Here is a 14791-nt window from a genome sequence, read left to right on the forward strand (position 1 = left end):
TCCTATATATCCTATTTTAAAAAACACAATATCATGCCTACTGGGTGTTAAAGGATATTTTTTATTCAAACACACCATAGGAAATTGACCCATTTTGTTGCTTGAGAGGAAACTATACTTGTCAGCATACTCTGCGAGTTCTGTACTATAATAATGACCTTTAATTACGCATTTTTATTTATATATATATATATATATATATATATATATTCTTGCCAACAGAGTGTGCCATGCTATTCAGTGTTTCATACAGAAAGTTGATGCAACTGAAAAAAATCTATATCAAAACATCACTAATATTAATTTAAGTCAACTTCTGTAATCCAAATGACATTACCTGATCCATTTAGGTAGTCTTTTTAAAATATTTTTAAATCACTTTTGTTCACATTTTCAAAAAAGTTTCTAAAGCAAGGCCACTCACAGAGCCACAAGAAATAGATCAAATTTAATATGTGTGTAATGATACTTTATCCCAAATTTTGCCAGTACTTACCCCTGATGGCAGGCATGACTTACAAATTTGAAGTAAAAAAAAAACAGAAAAAAAAAAAACAATACCATAAACATACATTACAGAATAAAATGACATGATATCTGAAAGGTATGGCCTATGACTTGTTAGGGTGTCCTACGACAAGCTAGATCAAGGATAAGGTATTAAGCAAGCGACAAAAACACATTTGAATCTAAATGGAAAGGAGAGTGAAGTGCTGAAGCTATTAGACAGTCTTTTACAGGAGTCAAGTGCATGAATCTTCCTTTAGCCTTTTCCTCCATGTTCCCGAGATAGGAGTCAATCTGCAGAGGGGGACAGGGATAGTTCTGTGGTTAACAGGAGAGATGCGACAGAGGGGATTATGGGAGATGAGCACCAAAGCTTGTTACACACATTCTAATGAGCTCTTAAGCTCTTACCACTGTAATCTACTCTGTAGTTAAACACCAACAGTGGAGCGCAATTATTGTAGACGATTTTTTGTAGAATTCTCTCACCCTGAAAATCTGAGTGGAATTAAACACGTAACAAGTGCACACAGGCTTCACTCCAGGCCCATCAGCTCCACATCAAAGATCAGTGTAGAGTTGGGTGGGATGATGCCTGGGTGCCCTTTGCTGCCATAGGCGAAGTCCGGCGTGCAGGTCAGGGTCGCCCTCTGGCCCACGCTCATCTGAAACAAAATATATCCTATTTTGAAGATGTCATTCAATAACATAACCCTCCCATTGTGTCCTTACAAATCACTCCTAACCCCATTTGTTTTTATTTTCCAAACGAATGAAACAAATGGTTTAATCATTCCATTTACATTTTAGTCATTTAGCAGACACTCTTATCCAGAGTGGTTCACGACTTACAGTAGTGAGGGCATACATTTTTCGTACTGGTCCCCCGTGGTAATTGAACCCTGCATTACAAACGCCATGCTCTACCAACTGGGCCACACACCCAGGAGAACCTTACCTGGCCAACCCCCTCCTCCCAGCCACGGATCACCTCCTGCTTGCCAATCTTGAACTTGAAAGGCTTGCCTCTGTCCCGGGATGAGTCGAACTTGGTTCCATCAGTCAGTGAGCCTGCGTGCAATAGAGTATTGAGTATAGAGTATTGAAATAAAGTCATAGATCGGTGTAGCGAACGTTACTTGCATTTTTGTCCCCTCACAAATACTGTAGCTAGTTACCGTTTGATAGCACCCATATCAAAATCCCCTGGATAAATAAATATCCACAGTAAACTGATAAAGCTATTGCACAATGGAAAGTTGGTTAACACCAGTCTTAATGATTAATTATCACTGGTTTTCAGCAGAAAACTGTCAAGCTATAAGCTAGTGTTAGCTAGCTAGTTTAGTTAGGGTGTGTAGGTAGCCATTATAGCTAACTAACTAGCTACTCGTCGTAGAAAAATGACTTACTTTTAATTAGATAAGAAAATGGTGTGGCAATTGTTACGTAGTTTATCAGACTATATCAGCTTTGCATATTAGATTGTCCAACAAATACCACAACACTTATGTTGCCGACGCAAGTAGAAAACTGACAATAGCTAGCTAAGCTAACCAGCTAGCTAGCTCGCTGACTTACCGACATAATGCACAACGCATGTCTGCCCTTTTTTGGGAAATGTCTGGCCTAAAAGATTGAAGAAAGGGTGAGAATTAGCCAGGCCTTATGTAAACGAATTTAGCTATATCCACTTAACCAATTTAATCATATTTGCTGTTTGTTCCATACCATCACCCGGGGTTATGGTTTCGATTTCTACTCCCATTTTCGCTCTCCAACGCACAAAACTGTAAGCGGAACTGGAAGTCCAAGGGTGTAATCATTAGTCCAAACAGTTTCAAAACGTTCGGTTTTGCAACTTAAAACGGGAGTTTCTATTGGATATATTAAGGTAGATCCCGCCCCCTTTTGTTCTGTTAAGAAACGTTTTGCAACAGAATCAATGTAATGAATGTGCCCCAACGCATTGAAGATGGCAACCACAATTAATGGGCCAATGCCAGTTATGATGAGAATTAATGCCTAATCGTTCATATCCTCCTGAGACAATTCCTTTTTGTCCTTCGCTAGTGGGCATCAGTTTTTGGTCCGTATCTCATACAAGCTACTGTATTAAGTGCTGTTCTCCTGAGTGGACAGCCTGGGCTTTTCAATTCTATCATGTGTGAGGTGTGACCTTGACAACTTCATCTTCCTGGTTGTTAAAAAAAAATGGCTGCCAACAATTAGCACATTTTAAAAGTGTGTATGTATAAATTATTTGTGAGCTTTGTGTTCAAATTGTTTCTAGTAAGTATATATATCAGGAATAGCTACGCGAGTTGTCAGGACTGTAATAATGTTTTCACATTAACCAGTTCGTCAATCTAAGTAACATTATTTAAAAAATCCCCATCAAAATCAGTCAATTTAAACTAGAGATATCAGTTTTGAACTGATAACTACAGTATTATGACCACACTATGGAAAGGGGATACTCTCAAGCGCACAAGTGTCATGGGATATCTGAAGGTAACCCATACAAACAAATGGAAGTATGGAGGGCATTCAAGGATTTCTCTTTATTTGTACTATTTGCTACATTGTAGAATAACAGTGAAGACATCAAAACTATGAAGTAAAACATATGTAATCATGTAGTAACCAAAATCCAAATCTATTTTACAGCCCCTGGTTCGAATCCAGTCTATCACATCCGGCCGTGATTGGGTGTCCCACAATTGGCCCAGCGTCGTTCAGGTTTTGCCGGCATTGTAAATAAGAATTTGTTCTTAACTGACTTGCCTAGATAAGTAAAGGCTAAATAAAATTCAAATAAATAAAAAGGTGGTTGGCGTCTTGACTGAAGACTGCGTGTTGAGCCTATCTCCTCTATCAGTTGAATGTATGGCTTCAACCCTGAATAGAGGGAAAACAAGAACAGTTAGTGGCCTAGGGCTACACATATTTAATGTTATGCAAATACAAAACATCAAGAGGAAGTGTGCAGCAGGATGTTTGAGAAGAAGCATAAATGCAGGTATGTGTAAGTGAAGGTGTGAGGCAGTATGTTGGATTTAGAGAGAAAGCTATTGTCAGAGTAAGAGCGCTAAAGCAGCCTCTTAGGAGAGCCAAGAGTGTTCATGACTCACTCTCTGCCTTGCTCTCTCAGGAGCTGGAGGCGTCGTTCCTCATTGATGGGGTACAGGTGGAAGACCAGCCCTACCAGCAGCAGGGTGATGGGCACAGGGGCAAACAGTACAATCAGAGCAGTCATCATGTCCTCACTTTGTCTACAGGCAACTGCACAGTACACTCTTTAACCTAAAATGGTTCTTCGGCTGTCCCCCTAAGAGAACCCTTTGAAGAACCCTTTCTGGTTCCATGAAGAACCCTTTCCCCAAAAGGGTTCTACTGGAAACCAAAAAGGGTTGTACCTCGAACCAAAATGTTTTTTCCTATGGGGACAGTTGAAGAACCTTTTTGGAACCCTTTTTTATAGTGTACCCCACAAAGCTGCAGTACAAACAAGCATACAAACAAATGATACACGCATGCATGAACACAACATAAATTGAGATATGGTGATAGAAACATGAAATCAGATTTGACATAATAAGGAGGAGAGAAAGGGAGAGGAGGAGTAGGTGGATGTATGACTCAATGTTAGTCATGTTTGAGATTCTAACAGACAGGCCTCCCCTAGCTTATTGCAGAAGGCGTAGCAGTAGAAAAAAAGTTGCTTCAGGTCCTTGCAGCAGGTTGTTTTTCACAGCGTCAACTACCACGTCCGGGAGCATGGACCTACATGAATAATAAGAGACTGGTTCGCAAATCAGACCAAACGCAGATTATGCAACAAGCACTGTGGTGAATCGATTGAAGTGTAAACTGGCCAAGTGTCAAATCAGCACATTAGAATATTCAACACTTGACAGGCTGTCATGGGGGTTTATGAATGAATCATCAAGTCAGCATTTTGTGTGTGTTGAGTGTCATTCAGAGTGACAGAGGCAGAGACAGAACTGGAGCAGAGTACAGTAGAGAGCAGAGACAACCCTGAGCCAGAGTCGTGGCCTTCTAACTGCAGTCTCGCCAAGGCAGCAGGAACACGGTTGCCAAGCTGAATCCTAGCATCACACATGGCCACGAAGACTGGCAGTAAATACGAAGAAAAAAAACTATTATTACTGTAGGCATAAACTTGTCATAAAGGGAGAAACAATGTTGTGCTCACAAACCAATGGAGATTGTAATCTATTTCCAAGCCCGTACCAGAGATGGCTGTAACAGTGAAACAGCTGTAGTTGCTGCAATCTGTTAGGACAAACAACCATCCCAGATATTAAACACTAACAAGAGAATGTCTCGTGGCTATAGTTTTTGCCCCTTAATAAGGAATAAGTGGTTAGCTTCCAGAGACAAATACCAGCTACACAAATATATAAAATCATAAAGAGTATGATATGCCAGATTGGATAAGAATTGTGTTCTGTCATCTGTGTGTTGAGCCAATCAGACTGTCCTTTTGTGGCCAAGAGGGTGTGGGGTGTGTGATACAACTATGTGTGACGTTGACAGAACTGTGTGTAGCAACAAGCAATGTCTTACCAGCAGAGACAGAAGGTGCTGGAACTGGGACCCAAGCCCAGCTGCATGGGTACAGAACAGTGCAAAGTTCCCCAAAGACATCTAAGGGACAAATGTGCATTAGTTGACTCAAGATTGTCATTTTTTGTTGATCTATTTGGATGCAGTCCAGGCAAGGATTTATCTAGAAGGCAAGTGCAGCAAAGAGAAAGCCAAGGCCCAGTCGTTGGCAAGGAACATGGCACACTAGCATCTTTAGAGTGGAGAGATAGGACACACACTATCCACACTAGAGGGGAGCTGGAGACAAAAATCAGAGGGGTGTTTGGTATTGTAGAAAACTGAAGAAAATACTTACACTACCATGACATAAGTTACTTTAGTTTCAAGTCTATCCATTATTTAGTCACCTCCCAGCTCTAGACTCTTTAACACATTCTACTGAACCTTGACCTCCCATGTGCTTTGCTCTAGCAGTTTTAAACTGACCACACTAACCCTAACTCCATTGTTCTGACCGTTGACTCACTCCGCAGCTCTTTCACCCCCAGGAAGAGGACAAGGCAGCAGAGGAAGAACAGCCCACCATTGACTAGCACTGAGGTCAGGAAAACCTTACAACAGGGGAAAAATACACAAAACCTCACAGATAAACAAGGCTACACAAACACAAGTCCTTCACATGTATGCATAAAACGCACAGGCCTATGGGTAAACAAACAAGACAAACTCACGTCCTTGAAATGCATGCTCCCACATGCACACACACGAATGGCCTTTGTTGTTCTAAGGACAGTTAATTAGTGTAATATGATATCCCTGGCATTATAGGTAAGTTCACTTCCACAGACAAAGAAACGCTGCTAAACCAACATAGTAGGAGAGCGGTATGTACTTCAGTGCTGGGTTAGGCTAGGGTTTGAGACTGGGAAACATTTACTTGCAGTGTGCCTCAGAGGGGAAGTAGTACCATGGTCTGTAGTAACGGTTTGTGGTGAAGGGGTGTTGTGAGGCAGCGCCTGGCTCTGGTCCAACTGCTGACATGCCCCAGCCTTCTCTGTGTAGAATACAGCCACAACCTGACCCTGAATCACAGAGGCCACCAGCTCCACACTCATTCCTATCAGAGAGAGACTGAAAAACTGAAATGTATGATTTTATCAATTGTTACTGCGTGCAATTCGTCAATACAATATGAAAAACGAGACAGTGGATATCAAGCTCTTACTGTAGGCTGTGGCAGAGTGTCTCATGCTCAGTGAAAGGGAAGGCACATTAATACACTGTCAGGAAAGAGACAGAAACCATGGTGAAAAAAAGGGGTTTGTGATACTGTAACTAGAGTCGTTCAAGAATTGCACCTCGTAACCATGGTTACACAGACACAGGAAGAGTATGGAAGGCAGTAACCATACCGATGCCCTAAGGAAAGTAAATGGTACTCCTTGTTTCATACAGTCAGGTAATTCTCAAGAAGCAGCGGCAATAACCCTGCAGAGATCAGGCTACAGCCAAGTGATTTGTTTGGGATACATACAGTAGTCATGGTGATACAGACATGGAGCAGGGCAAACAGTGGTTGAGGATGTAGAGGATAAAGACTGGGAGATAGAGTTGGCGGGTCATACTGTGTGTGAAGGAAGAGTAGATAACAGGCTGGATGTCATGAGGGTCTCAAACAGGTAGCTTGATGTGAGGTACCAGGGAACACTGAAGGCTTGAGACATGAACTACAGCAGGACATAGGCACAACCACCCTGAAAAACACAAAGATACAGAAAGGGATGCTCTGAGAAGGACAGCTAGAATGGATAGCACTGCCAAAAGTCAATATAAAAATGGACAGCATTACTGAGATCCACGAACCATGGCAGGAGTTTGTCAATGGGTGTCAAACCGCTGAGGCTCACTAGCCTGAAGGTAGGGATGGGCCAGTTCCTCTTGAAGGATCAGAGAAACATAGAAGGCCTCAATCTGCAAAAGAGCCAGGGACAGAAAGGACTCCAGGCCAGAGAGATTACAGACAGACACAAGACAGTGGAGTTAACTGACTGACTGACTGACATGCAGGCAATGAGTAACATTACTGACCTGTAGAAAATCCAGCAGGAACAAAAAGGTGTTTGGGGAAATGGTAGTCCATTGCAAGAGGATGGAGAACCAAATAAATGCTTCTGAAAAATCAAATAATTGTTTCACGTTGTCATTTAATCAGGAGTTGCTCAAGTTCAAATCGAGTAAAAACACACTAAGCCAAATGTTCAACAGAAACTTCATATTGAATTGGACTCCCATGACCTGGTGAAACTTTCCTGTAATTTCACCCAGTCAGTCCCAACTCTCCTGTAATTTCACCCAGTCAGTCCCAACTCTCCTGTAATTTCACCCAGTCAGTCCCAACTCTCCTGTAATTTCCCCCAGCCAGTCCCAACTCTCCTGTAATTTCACCCAGTCAGTCCCAACTCTCCTGTAATTTCACCCAGTCAGTCCCAACTCTCCTGTAATTTCCCCCAGTCAGTCCCAACTCTCCTATAATTTCCCCCAGTCAGTCCCAACTCTCCTGTAATTTCACCCAGTCAGTCCCAACTCTCCTGTAATTTCCCCCAGTCAGTCCCAACTCTCCTATAATTTCCCCCAGTCAGTCCCAACTCTCCTGTAATTTCACCCAGTCAGTCCCAACTCTCCTGTAATTTCACCCAGTCAGTCCCAACTCTCCTGTAATTTCACCCAGTCAGTCCCAACTCTCCTGTAATTTCACCCAGTCAGTCCCAACTCTCCTGTAATTTCACCCAGTCAGTCCCAGCTCTCCTGTAATTTCACCCAGTCAGTCCCACATATCTTTTCCCGCTCCAGCTGCACCCCTCGAAAACAGAGAACATGAAGGATGAACTCACACACCTCAGATCAGCTTACTTTAACATTGTTAAATGGTATTTATTTAGAAACAGATCATCTGAACGTACAGTAACAAAGCAAACAGCAGCACAACCAAAAATAAAGACTTGTAAAGTCCCAGTATGAGACAAAAACAAATATGTTGATGTATTTCTCATTTAAAAAAAACAGAACACAATTCTGATAACTTACTTGTAATCTGACCGGCTCTCTTTTTTTGCCAATAAAGGTGAAACGGGTGGTAGTACAAAGTACCAAATATCTTGCACAAATGATGTCCAACACTATCATACTGCTTTAACAGACATTTCTTTCACTATTAGTACACATCAGTCCCTTCCTTTCATTTTCATTGGTTGGTTTATACGGCAGTCACACTTCTCCAGTGTTTTTTCTCTGTACAGGAATTATGTTTAAAGTGTACCTCCATATTTTTCTCCCCTGCCTATTTACATCAGTCCCATGGCCCTACATGTTGGTGCTCCTGGCAGTATCCTTGGATTGGCGGATACCATAAAGCCACTTGATCACTCTGGCGTTCCTCTCAATGACCGAGACACCATAAGGAGCCAGCTCTGCAGGCCCACCGTTCTCTTCTTCCTCTTCACCCTCATGGCCTGCACACTCTGACCCAGGAGCACTGGCACTGCGGAACTGTGCAAGGGACACAATGTCCGAGCCCGGCCCCTTCAGCACCTGCATCTCCGAAGGGTCCAAACCACACAGGTTGAAGAAGCGCTCCAGGTCAGTACTGGCCCGGGAGTAACGGTCACTCATGTCTGATTTGGAGCGGGTCAGAGAGGGCCGTTTCCTGGAGCTACCGGAGGACGGGCGAGTGACCGACGGGGAGGGCGGAAGTATAGGGTAGTTGGCTGGGAACTGAACGGGGGTAGACGGGGAGTTGGGGGTTGGGGTGTGGTCTTGTGGTGGAGGGGCTGGGACTGGTTTAAGAGATGCAGGGCCTGGTGCATAGGTAGTTCGGGGGTGGAAGAGACGAAGAGGTGACATAGCGTTGTGGATCTGGGTGTGTGGATGCAGAGCCATGGGCTGCAATGGGAGATGCATCTGCTGCCGTGCTCTGAAGGGCTTCCTCACTGGCATGGTATGGTGGTGTTGGGGTATTACGTCCACTCTACGTATGGTCACTGCAGCAGAACATCCAGAAGGACTTGGGCCAGAGGCATTTATCCTTAATTTGACTGGGGTGGACCATTCAGGGCAGGGGGTCGGGATCCCCTCAGCAGCCCCAGCAGAGAACGGAGAGGGACAGGGAGAGATGGTAGTGGTGGTGGGGCAGTCAGGGGCCTGACTACTCTCCACTGGGTCCATGGTGGGGGAGGTAGGGGGAGATTCAGCCTCACCCATCCCGTTGATCAGGTTACTCAGGTGCTCCAGGTCCAATGGGGCACTCCCTTGCTGGGTGTAGTTAGAGCGAGAAGGTTGGGTCTTACGTGTTGGCCGTAGTCCGGTAGCCGGGGACATCAGAGGTTTGCGCATGACAGGCGGAGGCACTTTTATTGGCTGCTGCTTGGAGGGGGCCACCTGACTCTTGACATATTTAGCCTTGTCTGCCGCCAGCCTCTCCACTGCGCTCTGCCTGGGCTCAGCTGCTGCCGCTGTTCTTGGTTGGAGAAGGAGGCGGTTTGGCATGAGGATGCGGTTGGGGTTGGGCGTCCCAGTAGCCCTCACCGGCTGTGTCAGGACAGGCTGGGGGGTCTCCACAGGCATGCTGGAGATGGGAGTGGGAGGTAACATGGGTGGGTTGTCCTTGACTCCCGTCTTTCTCCTGCAGTTTTTGGCCACCTAAAGTCAAACTTCTTTGGATGCCATCAGTCCAGAATCCTACTGTCCCCTGAAAGTTGACAGGATTTTGCTCTTGGCGATATGATTCCTTCTTCGTCCAGTTCCCACGGGATCTCACTTGATCCCTGGTGCCTTAAAGTCTGGATGTTCTGTAGAAAAAGGAGAAACACCATCACACATCAGACAGTAACGTGCACACCATCAGATATACGTGTCAGAGGAAAGAGACAACACATACAAGCAAGCAATCAATATAAATTCACAGTTACCTCAAAGACAGAGGGAGAGATACAGAGATACTGCCCCAATGTAACTGATACAGCAACTCACACTAAGCACTATAAAGTGGTGTGGTTGATTCAGGGATATTGTAAGTCAACAGTATAATGGCTCCTCCCACTGCACCCACAAAACCCCAGGATGCAGCCAATCACAACACAGAATGTTATACATCTGAATAGAAAAGGGACGGGTTGGATGCAGGCCATTGGCTGCGGGTCCAAAACATTTATCAATTACACCTGGCATCCATCGATCTCAAGAACATAACACAATAAACTTCCACACTTCATTTTCATTCATTGTAAGGCCAGTGAAAAGCCTGAGCTTGAGAGAGGACTGAAGAAAAGTGTGGGGGTGGGGGGGCTCACCAGCTGTCAACAAACTATTGCTTGGAAGAATATCCATACACACACCCCAACAGCTGTTAGAGGGGAACAATGCCACTCCATCTTTAAATAAAGCTCCCAGTTGCTAGGGGGTAGTGCTGGGCTTGGGCTTCCTCTAGACTGCAGACCCCAGGGTTGTCTGGTTTGTATTTCTGAAACCGTAACACTTGACCCACCCATCTAGGAGTTGTAGTCAGTCATCATCAATTCGTTATCTGAATATTTGTTTTGCTTAGAAGAACACACATTATATAGGTTTTTTCTACACCAGTAAATTTGCTGTGTAGTGATCAGTGACCACAGCAACATAAACATTAACTTGAGAGCTGGATACAAGGGGGGGTTGGGTCAGGGAAATTATTCCATGTATCTGACCCTACTGGGGAACAAGAAGTTAAGAGTGTAGGCCTGTTATTAACTTCTAAAGATGTTCCTATTGTGTGGTGTCATGCACCGTTGGTAGATAAAGTGCAAAGATATCAATGACAAACCCGTATTCATTGCTTTATGAAAGAGGAAGAGTGAGTTTAAAATACACCACTCTAATAGTCTGTGTGACAGACACATTCTCAACATGTTTCTCATTCCACCAGGAGCAACAACTGTCTCACTGCACTCTCACCTGCATGTCCTTATCTCTTTATCTCAATGTTGCTTCTCCTCTCACACACTCCTACTGTACACACAGTACAATGCATGTCAATGAGGGCAGAGGACATTCTATTTTATTAGGTCAAGTTCTCCAAGTACAGTAATACCGGACACAAAGTACAGTGGTATGTAAAATAAACATACAGATCCTTCTCGTTCAACCCAGGCTCAAGTCTCAGCTTGTTCCATTTAGGAAGAAAAAACACCTAACACCATGGGATGACCCAGGAGGTTAATGAGAAAAGACTTGTAGAAACTTACAAGCCAGGTATGTACATGAAACTGAAAGGACCTCTCACACAAACACAGTCAAGGCCTTATATAGGGTCTTGTCCTAGTGTTCTTTGATCCTGTTTGTTTGAAGGCGTTGGTTCCTAGGACACACGCACACTTTCTCAGGCTTTTACAATCCAATGAAAACTCACCTTTAGAGTGGAAGTAGAATCTTACAGGTCCCCAACGGAACTCTAGGCCTCTCTACAGCTCATCACGCCACAAAGGATAACAACTGTAGAATTCTACTGTAGCGTGTGAATGTGTTCCAGAATGGAAGGGAGCAACAGACCAGCCAAACCTGTCAGACGACTCATGTGCTGCTCCTCCTCCTCCTCCTACTCCCTCCCCCACCTGACTACTCTGACCAATCATTCCTACATAAGGAAGTAGACCGGGTTCTGTCACATGACAGTTTATTTTCCTTTACTGATTTATTCTTCAAAGCATGCTGGTGTTTGTAATAATTAACCTGTTAGACAATAACAGACCCATCTCTGATCAGAAGGTCAGTGTGTGGACCATAGACTGTAAAAAGAGGACCGTTGGAGTTAATTGTCAAAATGAAACATAATGTTGAAATGAATGAAACATACATTGTGTACAAAACATTATTTTTCCATGATAGATTAACCAGGTCAAAGCTATGATCCCTTATCGATGTCATCTGTTAATGAAGGGGAGGAGACAGGTTAAAGAAGGATTTTTAAGCCTTGAGACAATTGAGACATGGATTGTGTGTGTGTGTGCCATTCAGAGAGTGAATGGGCAAGACAAAATATTTAAGTGCCTTTGAACAGGGTATGGTAGTAGATGCCAGGCTCACCGGTTTGAGTGTCAACTGCAACACTGCTGGGTTTTTCCACACTCAACAGTTTCCTGTGTGTCTCAAGAATGGTCTACCACCCAAAGGACAACCAGCCAACTTGACAACTGTGGGAAGCATTGGAGTCAACGTCAGCCAGCAACCCTGTGGAACGCTTTCGACGCCTTGTAGAGTCCGTGCCCCAACGAATTGAGGCTGTTCTGAGGGCAAAAGAGGGTGCAACTCAATATTTCCGAAGGTGTTCCTAATGTTTTGTCCACTCAGTGTATATTCTGATATGAAATGAGAAATTGTAGTTTTCAATGAATTTATTTCTCCTAGTACAAAACTTTCAGAAACTGTAGTTTCCTCACAATCTCTGAAAAAATAATGTTTAAAAAGTGTTTACATTTCAACAAAAAACATTGAAAACAGGAACCAGCACCCAAGAGTATAAAAATAATAGACTTGAAGTAAATGTGTTTTTGATCTAAAAATCAATGAATGTACACCATTTCTTTTTTTGAATATCATATGCTCACATAGGGAGGCTTTACGTCAAAGTGAGAACCTTGTATATAGTCTTATTCTATTGTGTTAATATTTCATTTTTTGCAAATTTTCCTTACTTTTAAATCTGCATTGTTGGGAAAGGGCTCGTTAGCATTTCACGGCGAAGTCTACACCTGTTGTATTCAGCGCATGTGACAAATACATTTTGATATGATAGGTTGTCAAAACATACACACATGAACATACACACCAACATTCACAGTCCAGGTTTGCACATATAGTCTTTTCAATCTCACTGTGTGGGACCAACACTCTGTTTTGGTTCTCACAGAATATTTAGCCAACTATTTGGTTGAACAAACATTTCCAATCATTATTCTCATAAAATGTATAACATTGCATATAACACTCAGAGTAGAAAAAATGGTATGCTACAAAAACATGAAAAGTCAGATTCTTAGTTGATATCGGCCTTGGTGAAATAATGTGACTGAACACTGCCAGCACATTATTTTCTGAAGAACTCTCTAATGTGCATGTTTGGAAGCAGAGAGTGAGTGAGAGAGACAAATGCCCAGGAAGACCCTCAAAGAAATGTAGAATCTGAGAAGGAATCCCCAAATCTTTCATGTACATTAATTAGATGGTCCTATACAAAAATAGAGATAAGAATAAGTTCCCACAATAAATGCTTACATGTTTATACTGGAATGAGCATGCTCTTTCCACAAATTCACTTGAATATAAATGTAAAGTGAATTTCTTCACGTTTCTGAGCAAATCCTACAACATGCGCTGCGGGAACACAGTGAAATGTTCTTACAGAACTCCCTAGATGGATGCCAGATTCACTCTACTGTGGGAAAAAGTGCCCTAAACAATATACAAACACAAAACATAACATTTATATTTTATATCTGATCCCTCTAATACATCTTACAGTCAGTCACTCTCTCTGTTTCCTCTTGCCTTCTTATAGTAGTGGTTTAATCGTTGAATGAGTCTGCTGGATAGGAGTGTTGTATTCAAAGTATCCCCACATGTTACAGATTCATATTTATCCTTCATTGTGAAACTGGACATTGGCTTGATCGTTGAAAAACAGAACTTTCACTGTGAGGGTCAAACTTAGGAGATGGCACAGTTCTTGTCTTTGTCCTTTGCACCAAGGCCATTTGCCCTTCTCTTCCTGCTCAGGCTGTCTCTCAACCCCCTGTCCTTCTCTCCTTCAGTCTTTCCATCCCTCTCTCCTTCCCTCTCTCCATCCACAGACTGGGGCCTGTGGGTTAGCTGGGGGGGCAGGGGGATAGGCTGCCCCAGGAAGTAACCATCTTCCTCTGAGTCTGAGGAGGAGGAGCAGGTGGAGCAGGAGTCCTCATGTTTGTTGTACTGGGTTGGCTGGAGGTTGAGTAATGGGGGCTCTGTGATAACAGGGGAAGAGAGGGAAACACTCTCCCTCTCTCGTCTCCTTTCTAGAGCATCCAGCAGGGGCCTGTCCGGCTGAGAGTGACAGAAACGTGTCTCTGTGCCTAGGTGGAGAGTGGAGTCGGAAGCCACACGGCCACGGTTCCACCCCCGCCGTAAACTACGATGTTGGTATGAACCATCTGTGAGGAGACGCAAAAAAATGAAAGACGGTTGGCATTTGTGATGAAAAGAAAAAGAGAACGAAAAGGAAAAAAAAAGTTCAGTCTCTTACCCAGTAGGTCCATTTGAGGTGGAATGCCCCTCTGCATATGTAACCTGCTCCCAAAACCTCCATCCTCTTCCTCTGCCTGTTCTTCATCCCCCTCTCTTCTCTCCTCCTCCTCCTCTTCTTCTTCTTCCTCCTCCTCATCCACAGAGTAGCTGCAGCTGATTGGCTCTCGGAAACTGACCCTGGTTGTCCCACTTCGACTTGATTGGGGGCTAGGGTCAGGGGGGCTTGGCTCTGGTTGGTGCAGACTTGGCCTGATTATCAAATCACAAGACTTGGGTTGAGGGGGCGGGAGGGGCAGAGGGTCAGCAGGACTGGGATGGTTTAGTGATGCAGGTAAGGAGAAGTTCCTCGGGGGAGGAAACACTGGGAAGAGGGAGAGAAAACAAAAAATGAAATACCTCCATT

At 43.7% G+C, this 14791-nt stretch overlaps 3 protein-coding genes and 1 long non-coding RNA gene across 8 annotated transcripts in view; all 4 read right to left on the bottom strand.

Moving 5' to 3' along the window:
• Positions 1–41: 41 nt before the first annotated feature.
• LOC110492764 (peptidyl-prolyl cis-trans isomerase FKBP1A) lies at positions 42–2643 on the bottom strand. The gene is made up of 5 exons (XM_021567243.3): positions 2239–2643; positions 2089–2136; positions 1466–1578; positions 997–1172; positions 42–801 (listed from the first exon to the last, which is right to left on the bottom strand). Exons 1-4 carry the CDS (start codon positions 2273–2275, stop codon positions 1044–1046), a joined length of 327 nt encoding a protein of 108 aa, XP_021422918.1. The 5' UTR covers positions 2276–2643; the 3' UTR covers positions 42–801; positions 997–1043.
• Positions 2644–3052: 409 nt separating this feature from the next.
• On the bottom strand, positions 3053–6017 carry LOC149976915 (uncharacterized). Of its 2 annotated transcripts, none has more exons than XR_016487318.1 (5): positions 5814–6017; positions 5578–5693; positions 5101–5181; positions 3642–4806; positions 3053–3408 (listed from the first exon to the last, which is right to left on the bottom strand). It is a non-coding gene; the product is annotated as an uncharacterized LOC149976915 (long non-coding RNA). The 2 variants fall into 2 exon arrangements; XR_016487319.1 differs by having other exon boundaries at positions 5609–5693; positions 5814–5993.
• A 1966-nt stretch (positions 6018–7983) lies between these two features.
• Positions 7984–9729, bottom strand: LOC110492766 (protein FAM110A). The gene has a single exon (XM_090203061.1). It carries the CDS (start codon positions 9727–9729, stop codon positions 8443–8445), a length of 1287 nt encoding a protein of 428 aa, XP_090059187.1. The 3' UTR covers positions 7984–8442.
• The window catches only part of LOC110491075 (uncharacterized), a 48091-nt gene continuing 41283 nt past the window's right edge, over positions 7984–14791 (bottom strand). For 3 of the 4 annotated variants that reach the window (XM_036945826.2, XM_036945825.2, XM_090203060.1), the window contains 2 exons: positions 14387–14749; positions 12489–14294 (listed from right to left, as the gene is read on the bottom strand). In XM_036945826.2, the coding sequence (XP_036801721.2) occupies positions 13816–14294; positions 14387–14749 (842 nt within the window). In that variant the 3' untranslated portion in view covers positions 12489–13815. Of the gene's footprint in view, positions 9927–12195; positions 12396–12488; positions 14295–14386; positions 14750–14791 lie in introns of those variants that run through there. The other variant, XR_016487317.1, reaches the window with a different exon arrangement.

This window comes from Oncorhynchus mykiss, chromosome 16 (genome assembly GCF_057628025.1).
Source record: "Oncorhynchus mykiss isolate SJ-2025 chromosome 16, ASM5762802v1, whole genome shotgun sequence".
Classification (NCBI taxonomy): Eukaryota; Metazoa; Chordata; class Actinopteri; order Salmoniformes; family Salmonidae; genus Oncorhynchus; species Oncorhynchus mykiss.

What these genes read in the sequence shown, in the direction of transcription:
- LOC110492764 (XM_021567243.3), bottom strand. Translation starts at nt 2,275, where the DNA reads ATGGGAGTAGAAATCGAAACCATAACCCCGGGTGATG. An exon ending in AACCATAACCCCGGGTGATG is followed by an intron (nt 2,137 to 2,238) that starts GTATGGAACAAA and finishes TCAATCTTTTAG; the next exon opens with GCCAGACATTTCCCAAAAAA. An exon ending in GGGAGGAGGGGGTTGGCCAG is followed by an intron (nt 1,173 to 1,465) that starts GTAAGGTTCTCC and finishes ATTTTGTTTCAG; the next exon opens with ATGAGCGTGGGCCAGAGGGC.
- LOC110492766 (XM_090203061.1), bottom strand. Translation starts at nt 9,729, where the DNA reads ATGTTACCTCCCACTCCCATCTCCAGCATGCCTGTGGAGACCCCCCAG.